Below are 14,419 nucleotides of genomic sequence, written 5' to 3'. Positions count from 1 at the left end.
GTCGGCGGGTCCGCGCCCGCCTGGGCCACCGCCCCTCAGCACCCGCCGTCCCCGCTCCCCATCCTAGCTCTCAGACCCAAGCAACCAATCGCCGGTTGAGGGTGATGGATTGCCTTTACTGGCTGCCCAGCCCCGCTAATCGATGTGTCAGTAGATCGACTGCTTAGGAGTGCAGGCGGGCTGGACACCGCCCTCACGGGTGCGCCGTGGGACGGCTCCCGGCGCCATTTTGCAGGAAGAGCCGAGACAGGTAGGGGTAGCGCTGTGCCGTCCCGGGCTCTCCCTCAGGAGCGGCTGCGGCTGCCTTCCGTTCCCGGCCCACCAGCTTCGGCGGGCGGGCATCGCCTCGTGAGGCCGTTGTCGGGGAAACGGGGCGGGAAGAGGGCGGTCCTGAGGGGAGCCCGGCGGCCGTTACCGGGCGGCGGCCCGGTGGGGCGAGGGGCGGCGGGAAGGAGGAAGGCGAGGCCTGGCAGCGGCGGCGGTGCCTCAGCGATGCGCTCGCTTCTCTTCCAGGGGGAGCCGAGTGTTTAAGCGAGAGGGAGCCTGCCGCCTGCCATGGCCACCGTGAGTAACGGCGCGGGCCGGGGGTCAGCGCCGCGGCGCCCGTAAAGCCGCCCCTGCGCCTCGTCTGCGCGAGAAGGCGAGGCAGCGCCGCTGGAGGAGGGCGCTGCTTGATGTTCCCCTTCTCTGCTTCTGTGCAGTTTCTAAATTTTAGTGCTCGTGCGGGGGTCGCTCACAAAAAGCTTTGTTGCACCATAAACGCTTCTAGCAGCAAGTAAGCCATCGGGAAGAGGATCGCTTTTCCTTCTTCCACTTCAGCTTCGGAAGGCAAATGCTGTGGAAATAATCTAACTGTGGGTTCAGTAAAATCTCATGTTTTAGTCTCATCGGTTTAAAACGTAGCGTTAAAGTTTACCACCACACGATCAACCCAGGGTATTTCAGACTGAAAAATAAAACCTGCCTTATTGATTTAATCTTGCCACAGGGACGTGAATAGTTTGTTGTTTTCAGTGGTGTTTTTCACTTGTGTAATGTTAGGTGTGTAAATATTTGCAGAACTGAGCTTTGTCCACGTGAATACAGTTAGAATCTATAATTAACTTTTAACGTGTCCACGTGAAGTGAGAGAGTATACAAAAATTCTTTTTAATTGTTGTATTTACAAATGTCAGCTGTAAGTCAGTTTTCATCCATTTCATCTGTATTGTGTATAATGATTATGTTAAACTTTGTTTCAGTAGTGCTTTTATGTAGTAGAAAAAAAAACATTGAAGTGGAATCAGCAGATTGTGTTCACTCTTTCAGGAGCCCTTTAAACCTAGTGCTGTTTTGGGACTAGGCAGCCTAAGGCCTCAACTGTTAAATACTTAGCATAAGTCAGTAAATCAAATGCGTGCATATGTATTTGAGTCTTCGTGATGTCAGCGTGACTTATCAGATGTTGTTTGTTGGTGCACAGATGATATATTGGTAGCTGATATTTACTGGCCTAGGTCCTGATGTTTCAAAGACAGTCTTTACCCTTAAGCATTTGAGTGGTACCGTTTTCTCACTTTGAGCAACCTTGTTTCTTACCTGTTTTAATGGCAAACACATGCCTAAACTTGTGTAGGCTCAAGAATACAACTATGTTAGTTTTGCAAAGGGTTCTTTTTTCCGTCATCTGGGAAATTAAGTCTTGCAAAAGCACATATGTTGTGGTGGGTGGGATTTATATTTTGAGGCACTATGTGGTTCTGTGACACTGCAGTCAAGAGTATTAATAATTCTGGGCTAGATTTAGGTAACCTTTCATTTTTTAATTACATTTTAACACTACATTTTGAGTGTATGATAGATTATTTTCGTTTATTTTGTGTACTTAGCTGCATCGTGGAAGTTGCCAACCTATTTTTGAAATATGAAAAATAGTTTGGGCTTTCAGTTTAATCACTGAATATTTTTTGTGAAAAGCAGTCATTGGTAGTTAATCATTACTGTTTAAGGCATCATCATTAGGCTTCAGAGTTGATCCTTGTGATCTGAAGCTACTAGCCCTTTGGAGCATATTGTTGAGACCATTTGCATGCTCAGGAAAGTAGCATTGCATCATTTTCTGTTTACTGAATGGCTGAATTAAGTTTTGAAAGAATGATCCTTAGCAGTTGAAAGCTATGTTGACAGCACAATTATGTGGCGTGAAGCAGATTTTTCTGGTGTGTTCCAAGACTATAAAATTCATAAAGGTTCTGTGCTTTGCTGGCAGTTTGCCCACGATCCTGATTTGTTTGCAGCAGTATTCATTTATAAATATGTAAATATATCAAGCTTACAAATCTAAATAGTGCTGCTTGCACTAACTTATTAAGTTTTGCACATGATAAATATTTATGGTACTTCAAATGCAAAATAGAGCAGCTGAATTTGCCATACCCACCTGTTTTGATACGTATGTCCCCTTTATAGTTCAGAGCTGTTGATATGTTTACTTTACTGGCAAAGAAATATGTGTGCTCACATGTATGTGTGCTTCTAGAAGAAAGCTACAAGATGTGTCTGTAATATTACTATTTTTTTTTTTTTAGTCTTGTGATTCTTCCGAAAAGTGGGAGCATGGGCTAAAATTTGTGCTAGTTTTCAGGTCAGAGACCTTAGATGTCAGTGTTTACTTACCTAAGAATATTTCTAGGTATTTTTTATAATTAACTTCAAGGATTTATTGAATTATGACAATCATGGGAATAGTACAGGCTGCATTATTTTTCCTCATCCATAGCTTAGACTGTGGTGTTTCAGTAATGCTATTTAAACTTTTCTGCTTTCTTCCTCAAATGAGGAGGCTTTTTAGTGTGTGGCTTTGAGGTTCTTCCTTAGTAAAATATAAAAATAATAACAAATGCTTTAGAATTGGTTTAAAAAAACCACAACTGATGATAAATAAATGTCAATCTTAATTATGAAGTGAGGCTTTATCCTGTATTCTGCAAAGCTGTACTTAAACTATTTTGCTTGCGGTATGTAATGCTTGCTTTTGTGTGTGTTTGTTTTTTTTTCTTCTCAGGTGCTCTATAATAGAGCAAGATTGGTCACCTACCTACCAGGGTTTTATTCCTTAGTCAAAAGAGTTGTAAATCCCAAGGCTTTTTCTACAGCAGGTTCCTCTGGCTCAGATGAGCCTCATGTTGCAGCAACACCTCCTGATTTATGTAAGAAAAAGCAAATTCACTTTCTTTGCATTCATGTGGTGTCAGAACTTTGCACCTCATATAAATCTGGGGATTCTGAAATGTACTTTTTATACCTTAATTTTAGTTATGTGTTGTGGTTACTTTGATCATAATCACATAAAAAAACAATATCTGTATTTGAGTGGGGAGAGACTTTTTTCTTTCTGTTTCTGTGACTAATGTAAGCCCTTGACTTTTACAGGTCCAAGAACTGTATGGCCAGATGAAGTAATGGGTCCATTTGGCCCTCAGGACCAGAGATTCCAGTTGCCTGGTAATATTGGTTTTGACTGTCACCTAAATGGCACCGCTTCTCAGAAGAAAATCCAAGTTCATAAAAGTCTGCCTGACATATTAGCAGAGCCTTCACCAAGTGAAAGACATGAATGTGTAATGGCACAATACATAAATGAGTTTCAGGTAAGAACAGGCATTTCCTATGTGAAGGTGATATTTCTTGTCCAGAGCAAACAAACATAATTAGTCCCTTTCTCCTGAAAAAGGATATTGATGATGATTTAGATGGTTTTGAAAGATGAGTCTTAAGTGAGTTGAGGGAGAGATTATATAGAACTGTCTTTTCTTTCAGGTGGAAAAAATTTTTTCTTTTTTTTGACTGTACATCTAAGCATAGTGAAATAGCATTTTAACAGTTACTTGTTTATATGGATATATGAAAAGAAAACTTCAGTTTCAAAACTTACCGTTGACCAACTCTCACTGACCAGCTTTTATCAGATAGTGCTGGTAGTTTCTTACCTAACTTCATTTAATGGATCTGTTCTTAAGGGAGTTAGACAATGACCTTTAGATCGAACTGTTCAATTCTGACACCATTGAGTTAATACATGCAAAACAGACCAACATAGCCCAAGTGCGGTGTTCGAGACTACGTTTTGGGAGTGACAAAGCTTGCAGTGAGTCAGATTCCTTATTAACAATAGTCAGCTTGATGATCGCTAGCTTGGCTTGCATAATCATAATGTTTTCAACAAATGTTTATTACCACTAACTGCTAACTCAACTTTCCAGTCAGTCTGAATTTGTGGCATGCTCAGACTTTGGAAATTAACTGAGAAATCTCCATTGTAAAAATGCTGTATAGTGTTTTTCTTTGTAAATGTAACATCTGTATTTCAGTGTTCAGAACACGTAATCTTAGGGTGAACTTCCTAAATTCTGTTTTCAACTTCTGCAAACCGTACCTTCCATTAAAAGCCCAACAGCGTATTCCAGTCTCTTGTTTATTTAATGTAAACCAGGTGTGCTTAATGCACATCTCTTTTTCAGCAAGATCACTTACATAATAAAATGCCCAGTGCATCTGCTGCCCTTCCAAGTGGAAGGGAGAAACTGGCAAGAGCAAAGCTAAGTTTTTCCGCTGGTCTTCAAAAGGTAGTCAAGAAGAGTCAACTCAGTTTCACAACACTGCTGTTTAGGAAGCCCTGAAAAAGATACAGCTAATGAAAATACTAAAACTACTCACCTTAGGAAAGGATCCAAATTTGGATGTTGGCATCAGTTGAGTGCAGAATCCCTTATGCATTGCAGCACCGTGCGAGAGAAAAGTCCGTGGCTGCTGAAGCTCTGGCACTCATCCTTGAACCAGTCAGAGCAATGTCAGATCTATCTGACCTCTGTATGCTTGAGATTGGTATATTGGTTTTATCTGAGCAGGGTAAATGGATTTAGTAGCCTATCAGTATGAAAAGTTTTGATCCATGGAAAATGGCTAAAGAGTCTTGATGAATAGATGCCTGGGTAGCTTATATATTATGTAAGTGGATGTTTAGCCAGATAGAATAGGAACGGCAGATGAGAAAACTAAGAGAAATCACAGTGAAGTACCATACTTAGTAAGAGAAGCATCTTATAATTAGGAAGAAAAGGGGAGCATACAAGGCTTATAATATGAGAGAACAGATACTTTTAAATGCGAATGGCATAGCAGCAGCAAGTGTTTTCACCAAAGATGTTTAAATTTAGGCTTCTATTAAGTTTTGATGAAATTCTCAAGTGGTATGCGTAGCAATGTTGCAAGCTAGCAGTATACTTTCTCCCTGTGGAACAGCAAATTCGCTGGGGAAAGGAATCAAATTAACAAGATATTGCAAAATAACCGTCATAAGTCCAACAAAGCAGTAGAGTAAAGATACTAATTGGTCTCTTGCGGTGACTTTGTGGTCATAATGCAAGATACATGTGGAAACATACCTATTCAGACTGTGTTTAATATCTCTTGTGTTTACTTCTTGCTGCTTTTGATTGTTAACTTCTAGAATAAAAGTGCTAGCCACACAGTGTCTTTTCAGTGGAATAGTTTTCCGTATGGAGGTTTGTGTGAAAACAGCTATTAGGTAGGACTGAGTATACTACTTATTGCTGTAATTTCACTTAGAGAAACTTACTGAAATTCATTTTAAGTTATGATATAACTAGAGCTAGAAAAGTTACATTTAGAGATTCTGCCCCTATGTTACATAACAGTTGCTATCCCAAAGACAGCTGTTATCTTCTTAGGGGCATTTTAAGCTTAAATGCTATATATCTAACTTGCAGATTCTCCATGTGTAAGGTACCCAAAATATATTTTTTAGAAGCTCTAGAACAAAAAAGCTATAAAGAACAAAAGTGATATTATTGAAGAAGTTCTATTTTGAAGCTAAAACAGCTAATATGGAAAATGCTGAAAATAGGGTGCTTAGAACTGTTTTGCCACTTCCTGAAGTTTTGTTGTGACTCAGGTAATAGATTTTTGTACCTAAATACATCAATTGCTATGGTTTTGAATACTTAAAAGCTATTGTTTCAAAAGAATATTTTTCAGAAATTTCTGTATTAAGGTTATGGGATAATGGTTACAATGCAATATAAGGAAGTTTGGCATTTCTATATCGGTTTAAGCAATAGTAGGTTATACCTATATCTGTTCCAATTTTAATATTTTAGAATGTGAATTTGAAATCTTACTGCATGTCATCTTTTGTGAAACTACTTCAGTGTGTCTGTTGGACACTTAGTCAAAAAAACCCATGATGCATGAGATTATTCTTGTTATATATTAACAAATGTTACCAATTTTATTTTTCTCAGGGTTCTGATGTTCCACATAAGCAGCAAATAAATAGTGCTGAAACTTACTTTGAGAATGCAAAGGTAGAATGTGCAGTACAAGCTTGTCCTGAACTGTTACGAAAAGGTACATCTTCAATTTTTTGACAGTTAAAAAAATAAACTTTTGAAAAATAAAAACAGGCAAATAAAGGCTCTGATATAATTAATGACACAGAATACATGCTAGAAAAGAGTTAACGTTTTACAAAATAAAACGTATTGTAAAGTGAAAAATAAATATTTTGCTGTTGACAATACACTATTTATTATAAAATTTAATGCCATTTAAGTTCAACATGAACTTATCTGTAGAGGGTGGGAGGAAGTACGTTTTGGCTGCTGCTTTAGTATCAAGTAGATTCTGGGACTAACTGGCTATCCAGAAACCACCCTGTGAGGAAAATCCAGCCTTCTGTCCTGCTTCTTAGGAAAATAGCAGATTGAAATTACAAAACCATTCAAAGAATTGGTATTGTATCTTTCTTTGATTTATGCAAGAAGGGAATGCTTCGAGTTAAATTGGGTTAAAAACTTCTGACTTTTATTTAAAAAAAACCCTTATCTTAAAAAAATCTTATCTTAAAATCTTATCTTATTATGAATTTCCAAAAGAGACTGAAATCTGGCTGAAGTCGTAGTCTAGGAGCTGAAGAGATGAGACTGTTTGGAGAGCAAGAAAGAACGAACCCTTGGACATTTAATTCTAGAAAGTTTCTTTTTCTCAAACTGAAAACAAAGGTCCTTATGCTAATAAAGCCTAATTGCAATTTTGCTGCTTCATATGCATTTGTATTTTTATTCCAAAATACAATGCAGAGATAGAAGCATGGTGATTCTGGTTTTGGCCCTTCTCTGCCCCGGGGGAAGAATTGTCACAAGTAATGTCTGGAGTACAGTACCAACGTTCTGAGTCTGCTGTCACATCCTAGGAATGTTCTCTTTGAAGGAGATCTGAGAAACTTCTGCTGAAAAACTTAGTCTAAAATAAGTGTGCATAAATAATATGGCTTAATCAGAAAGTATGAATCGCCTCGTCTGTGCAGAAGAATTGTTGTTCATTTTGAAATACTAAAGTATTACTGTCCTTAGTGTTATATCTTTGCAAGGAAGGATACTTGTTTGTGAATTCTAAAATGTGCAGAATAGTATGGCTTTTATCATCCAGTCCGTAAGTCTCTTCTGAGAGGACCTGACCGAAGTGTGTTACTTTTTCACAAAAGCAACATGAGTGCTTCCAGCAAGCATGCTATTTGCCCGATTACTTACACACATGCACGTGCGTGCACACGCGCACACACACGCACACACACACGCCTCTATTTAAATGAAATTGAAGGCTCTGAAGCAGGGTGAATAATTTGTCTAAAGCAGAAAAATTTCAAGTGAAATGTAAAATGAACCTATTGAAATGCTGATTTCACTTTCTTTAGACTTTGAGTCGATGTTTCCAGACGTGACTGCCAATCGTTTAACAGTATTAACTGTTACCCAGAAAACTAAAAATGATATGACTGTATGGAGTCAAGAAGTGGAGGATGAGAGAGAAATGCTGTTAGAAAACGTAAGTAGTTGACAAAAGTGTGAGCTTATTTGCAGATGAAACTTCTGTGACTTGTTTGTATTTTTGATCCATTTCAAGTTCTGGTACTGACTTACTGTATTCCTTTTAAAAGCATTTCTGAGCTAATCCATGCCTATATTCTCTTCCTGATGAAAATGGAGATAGTTTTTTTTTTCCATCTTTGTACCTTTTATTGATCTACTTGAAATGTCTCACAGAACCATTAAATTCTTTATAGTAGAGTGAGTCAGGAGCAGAGTGAGTCAGGAGTATGTCAGAACGATTTTAAAATAGTACAGTAAACTTTTAATTTTTAAAAAATTTTTAAATTTTTTTATCCTGTTGCAGTTCTTAAGGAACAGCAACTATTTTCTCTTATTTCAGCTGTAGCATAATGCATTTTGTAAGATTTCACTGCTCCCTGTTTTTTCTGTATGGTAATTGAGATTCCACTGCCATGTCTGTTAATGTATGCATTCTTAGTTGTAAGAAGTGGTTGCTCTTGTTTCTTTGTTCTGCCAATTGCTTTGGCTAATGCTTTCAGCCTGGATACCAGTGATATTTAATACATGTTAATCTTCTTCCAGAACTCTGGCATCTTGTTCTGTTGCCACTAGAGGTCTCTTTGAAAATAGCCTTATTTCACGTTCTTCAGATTTCTTAGTATCTGATCCAGCAGATGTCGCTGTTTACCACTGCTGGTATTTCTTTCCTTAGCATCTTAACATTATGTAAAATTTTTATGTTTTATTACAACTTTTCTAAAACTAGTAAAAATCAGCCTGTGGGAATTTAATCTGTGTAATAAGAGTCAAGTTTATGCTTGCAAATAGTTTGATAATGTCCTTTTCATTCTTGTAAATTGCAAATGTCATCTATATAAGTAAAGGCAAAGTAAGGATTACTGCAGAAAAAGCAGCAGTCTGAAAGATCAACATAAAGATTACACACAAATTAAAATTCCCTTCATTTTAGTGTGTTCTTCTCTTTGAATTATTTATGGTCTGTTGGTCTTTGGCATTGTAATCTGGTCTAATTATATGTTAATTGGTATCTTTCTTCCTTGTGCACCTCCTTGTCAAGTCTAATATAGTCACCGTAGGGGTGTTAGGATGTTAGATGTAACCTCCCGGCTTAAAGGTTACTAACAGCAAATTCACGATAAAATGGACTGTTTGTTTGCTTCATAGATGGTTAGAACTAATCTTAGAAAAACTAATTTAATGTGAGAGGCTTGTGCTCAAGTAATGAGGGTTATTTACAGCTGAACCCAAGTGTTTACAGTAGATCTCAAGTGTTTATTAACATCACTCTAAGGGCTTGCTGCAGGGTTGTTACAACAGTGGATCAAAGGATCTAGTGTATATAAAAGTGTGTGCCTTAAACGCTGCCTTCAGGTGGCTTGCTTACATTTGTGACTTAATTTAAGGTTGAAACATAGTTCATCTTCAGATCCATTGAACATCAAAATAGAGCACTGAAGAGCACATTACTGTTAAGGGTAAATTGCTTATTTTGTGCCATTGAGGGACTGAGGCTGAATAGTTATCTTTCTATAAATCAAACCACGAGCTGCTCAGGGCACTAATTCTAGAGAACAGTGCAATTCTTATACTTGAAGGTAAATAAAGCTTTTTTTTTTTTTTTAATTTTTGAAGTTAGACAGAGATGCTTCTTTTTACGTGCCTAAGGAATTTCCTTTATGTTTAGAGATAACTAAGTGAATTACATTAGTGCTTTACTCTAGATAACTACATTAAGCAGTTGAGATTTTTGCACCCAGACGTGTTTTCCTCAGAATGCATGAATGGTCTTAGGAACATCACATCATCCAGATTTTTGGGGTGGTTTGTTTTTTTTTTCTCGCTTACCTTTGCAGACTTCCTTAGCAGTTTTCCACGGACCCCTGCTGGCCCACATAATATGGGTTGAAACCTGCTGATTTAGGTGATGGAAAGCACATAACTGAACTCTCCTGTTCTTGCTGATTTATATGTGGAAAAAATTGTGTTATATAATCTGTAGATCATGTAATTTTTTGTCTTGTGTTGTAACGTCAGAATACAGAAGCACAGCACTCTTATTGGAGTTAATGCAATGTCTCGTCTGCTCGGTGTGTGTCACAGCTTTAATTGTACCTTAATTTTGTGATTGATTTTTCTTCTCTATCTGACAAACAGATGCCTGCTGTTCAACACCAGGGAGAGAACTTTTGCTTAATACTGCAGATTAGCTAATGTGAGGAAGTTGCTATAAAAATACAGATTCTATAAACTGTCTCCTCAGAGAGAAGAGAATAGGAAACTTCTTGGCATGTTGTGTAATTTAAAATAGTGTTTTAGGGAACATCAGCCAGTGTTCTCCAGCATAACTGAAACATGACCTCCAACTTTGATTGTCAAGTAGTGGAAGAGTTTGAAATCATCGTCCATCCTGACCATCAGTCAAATGACAACATGAAAATTGGTGTAGATTGTTGAAGTCAAATGCTTATGGAACCGTTTGATATGATGCTAAACTAAAATGTTCTTTAAAATCGTTTGCATTTAGACACTTGTAGTGTAAGAGGAACTTCGTAATACTGTCCTATTTACCATGATAAGATCTTACAGCAAAATTGTAATTTTCTTATTTCCGTTATATTTAATGCCACATTTAATGTCAAATTTGTGGAGTTTAGATTATACCTGTAAATTTGTGGAAATAGTACTGAGAAATGTCTGAAGTAATGGTTGACTTCTTAAAGAGGATAACTGCAGTCTGCTTAAATAATCAGAGCAATTACATTACTCCTTGTACAAACTGCTAATCCATTATTGACTGGCACAAGGAACACTTCAAAATCTTATTGTAGTAGCCTAATATATACCATTAATTTTAGTCCTCTTAATACCATTCTTAGTATTTTTATTTAAAGTATGTTGAATTTCCCATTTTCAGTAGAGTCTTTAAAAAATCTGTGCTAGTTCACTTTCAAAATGTTTTATATGCATTCTGATGTGTACATACTTACCAAAAATTTTTTTTTTTTTTAAGTTCATTAATGGTGCCAAGGAGATTTGTTACGCAATTTGTTCTGAAGGCTATTGGGCTGACTTCATTGATCCATCCTCAGGACTGGCAGTAAGTTACTGTGCTGCATGGAATAGGCAATGGGTACTGCTACATACTGACAGTTGTATCTGTGTACTTTCAAATGGGTCAAATCCAGCTTTTTCAGATTGACCAAAAGCTGTTAGCCCAGGATAATTCCTCTCCTAAATTAAGGAGATAGGGAAGTGACCCTAATCAAGTTCCCATACTGTGTTATCTGTCACTGCAGTTGGCACTTCAAAGAAGCAATGAAGCTGAACTTGAGATAAGTGTAGGAGCTGTATACCAAAAAGCTCTTGTTCACTGTACCAGTATGACTTCCAAAGATAACTTGGGAGTCCTGATACCTGTTTGTGGCAATTGAAGTTTTAAAAATCTCTTTGCACTAGTTAGTAAGACCACTGTTATGTAGAAAAGGGGAATGTATTGTTCCTATTAAACAAGGTTGGCTCTCATTGTCAGATTAAACCAAATCTCTGCAGGAGCTGAAAGTTTTTCGCCAAGACATCTGTGAAATGCAACATATAGAGTCTTCAAATCTGTAAGAGAGAATTGAGAGAATCTCTGTCGAGGCATGAATGCATATGTTTTGTTTTGTTTTTTTTTTTGTCTGAGAACCAATCTTTAAAACCTCATCACAGTTGAATATAATCATGGTAGAGCTCAATTTAGTGGTGTTACTTGATTAAAATAACTGTGAAAGGCAATTATTGTGGCATCACAGGCAAACAGGTTTAACAGGGATTGTTTATAATCTGAACACAATTGAAGGTGTATGTGTTGTTTAAAACCTTCCCTGAAAATTCCATGCATTTAAGGAAGAGTTACAGATTAATAAAAGCAGGATTCTGTCTATGGGCTCCAATCCAGTAGTAACATCCTTACTTATAAGCTATTCATCAGGAACAGGCTTTTGTGTCAGTATTAAGCTGCTGCTGCTTTTGTGTGAAGCACCTGGAATAACTTATTCCAATTTACATACACTCTCCTCTTCAAAGTGTCTTTCTTCATGGGGAGGACTTGCTGAAAGCATACATGTTTTAATTTTGCCACCTAACACCTGTTCTATCTGTAATGCCTAATAGAAGTTTTCGAAACCACTTCAGATTTTTTATGTATTTAACTGATTAGACGCTCAAACACACTGATATGCCTTCAGCTAACTGTCAGCAATAAAGGGGGATATTTAAATATGAGCTATTCACTTCATTATCAGTATAACAGAGGTCCTCTGCTTTAATTTTCCTATATAGTTTTCCTGAACCAAAGTTATACATAAAACTTCTACCAAAAGATGTAATTAGTACTTCTGGACTTTTTCTTTTAAAAAGAGATCATTCTGACACTTTTAAAACATAAATGCTTTGTTTTAAACACATTTTAAAACTTAAAATGCTTTGTTACTGGGCTATTAGCCCTTATAGTCTGGAATGTTCTTGGAAATGTGAAAATTTCTCTTCTTTTCCACCTAGTTTTTTGGACCATATACAAACAACACTCTGTTTGAAACAGATGAACGCTACCGCCACTTGGGATTCTGCATTGATGATCTTGGCTGCTGCAAAGTTATTCGTCATATCATCTGGGGTACTCACGTGGTTGTAGGAAGTATTTTTACTAATGCTGAACCTGACAGCCCAATCATGAGAAAACTGAGTGGAAACTAGCATCCAACAGAGTTTCACAAGTTCATGTATGACCTCTGCATTCTTTTACTTGGTGATTCTCTATAAGCATTGTCAGGAAATGCCATGCTTTGAAGTATTCTTACATAGATTAAATAAAGTGTCTGTTATTTATTTTAGTCTTTGTGAAATATGTATTCACCACGTGTGACTTAGAATATTGACAGTGTTTTAACAGATACCTACATCTGTCACGTGAATTTTAAGCTGTGAGTTTTCTTCATCTTGAATGAGTTTTAAAAAGTATGTACATAGCTCCCTGTGTATCCTTTTTAAATACTATATCGCAAACCACCCGTAAGTGATTATTTCATCTGTCAGTGTCTCTGACAAATCCATGTTCTTTGCATTAAAAATCCTGATGCTGTTAATGTTTTTAAGGAATTTTGCCATTTACAGGAATAAGGCTAAAGTTTCGTCTGTTCCCCCAAAATGTGAAACTCAAATTGCAGCAGTGAGTGTTGGACTAATCACTCATTCACTGCTCTGAAAGGAGAATAACGAGATAAGCTCTGTGATCTGTAACTATGAGTAATACTTAAGTAGGAAAACGTTCACTTGATTGCTACATCAAGACACTCTTGGTAAAAAGTCTTAAATTATTCTAGAATCAGTCATCTCAATGTTTTTTGTCTTCATGGTGCTTGAGATTTTATTTTCTCAGCGTTAGAGCTAAATATGTATAATTTGCTTATATATTCAAATGCAATTTAAAGATATTTTTGTAACTTTCTTAGGTAATTAAATACATTGTTTTCAAAAAAAGATAATTGTCAGGGCAATAGTTAGATATCATCGACGTGTTTTTCCTGTACTTGGATCTACTTGAGATTTTTCTCTAATTTTGAAATGCCTGAGCAAATGGCAATTATGATCAATTATAAAAGTATTTCAGTAGGAAGGCTTCAGTAAACAAGTCAGTCTAGGCATTATAAAAACCATCACGTCAATTCAAGTTACTGGAGAAAGAACAAGAACTGGAGAAGGAACAAGAAAATTCAAGGTGTCTGAAATTCCAACACTCTTTGTCAGCTGCCTCACTACAGAAACTAAGTAACAAACTAGATTTTAATCTCTCAGTCAATTATCAGGGCCATTTGTTAATACCCAACTGCTGTAGCTATGCCAGTTGATGCAACAATGGGAATCCTTTAGTCTTGATTCAGTCAAAACGTAATGCAACTCTTGTCTGGGTAATGGCTGCATAAGAAGATACTTGGAGATTTAGCTTCCTTTCAAGAAGCTAGGGGTTTTATGCATCATATCTTTTTCCAGTATTGACAATTACATATTTAAAACTCTTTTCCTGGGTTTGTATACTACTTCTAATCCCTACTCAGGGTCTAACCCACTTATCACCACAGTCTTTTTGTTGGCTTTAATGGATTTAGAGCCAGCTCCCTTACTAAGTGCCTGTATATGTCCCTGTTAATGATTGCTGCAAGCTCATGACTTTCCTCCGTTGTGGAGATGGCAGTGGTGAAGAATCTCTCCCCTGGAAAACTGAGTGCTGTCTGCTTTAAATTCACTGTCACAAAGCCTCCAGTTCAGAGTTTACATTGCTTTTACCTACCATCGTTGTCGTTGCTGTTGGTTCCAGGCTGCACACATTCCAAGGCTGAAGCATACGGGTGCCGAGGCAGGATTTGTTTATCACTTTGTCATGGACCTGGTGCTGTTTTTTGCCAGAGCCCCGGTTCTCTATTGTCCAAGAAGTTTGGTGGGATTTTTTTCTTTTTTGGACTTCATCCTCAAGA

General features: G+C 37.4%; 1 protein-coding gene across 2 annotated transcripts; it reads left to right on the top strand.

Moving 5' to 3' along the window:
* The first annotated feature begins 6 nt into the window (after positions 1 to 6).
* MMADHC (metabolism of cobalamin associated D) lies at positions 7 to 12,776 on the top strand. 2 transcript variants are annotated; one of them, XM_068949368.1, is made up of 8 exons: positions 7 to 250; positions 514 to 564; positions 3,044 to 3,188; positions 3,412 to 3,629; positions 6,303 to 6,408; positions 7,754 to 7,884; positions 10,921 to 11,007; positions 12,450 to 12,776. In XM_068949368.1, exons 2-8 carry the CDS (start codon positions 556 to 558, stop codon positions 12,642 to 12,644), a joined length of 891 nt encoding a protein of 296 aa, XP_068805469.1. In that variant the 5' UTR covers positions 7 to 250; positions 514 to 555; the 3' UTR covers positions 12,645 to 12,776. The 2 variants fall into 2 exon arrangements, with proteins under 2 accessions (XP_068805469.1, XP_068805470.1); XM_068949369.1 differs by having other exon boundaries at positions 244 to 348.
* Positions 12,777 to 14,419: the final 1,643 nt, after the last annotated feature.

The sequence above is a fragment of the Struthio camelus genome, chromosome 6 (assembly GCF_040807025.1).
Source record: "Struthio camelus isolate bStrCam1 chromosome 6, bStrCam1.hap1, whole genome shotgun sequence".
In the NCBI taxonomy this organism is placed as follows: domain Eukaryota; kingdom Metazoa; phylum Chordata; class Aves; order Struthioniformes; family Struthionidae; genus Struthio; species Struthio camelus.
This window is presented reverse-complemented; position numbering and strand designations above follow the sequence as displayed.

What these genes read in the sequence shown, in the direction of transcription:
- MMADHC (XM_068949368.1), top strand. An exon ending in TCCTGAACTGTTACGAAAAG is followed by an intron (nt 6,409 to 7,753) that starts GTACATCTTCAA and finishes CACTTTCTTTAG; the next exon opens with ACTTTGAGTCGATGTTTCCA. An exon ending in ATCCATCCTCAGGACTGGCA is followed by an intron (nt 11,008 to 12,449) that starts GTAAGTTACTGT and finishes TTTTCCACCTAG; the next exon opens with TTTTTTGGACCATATACAAA.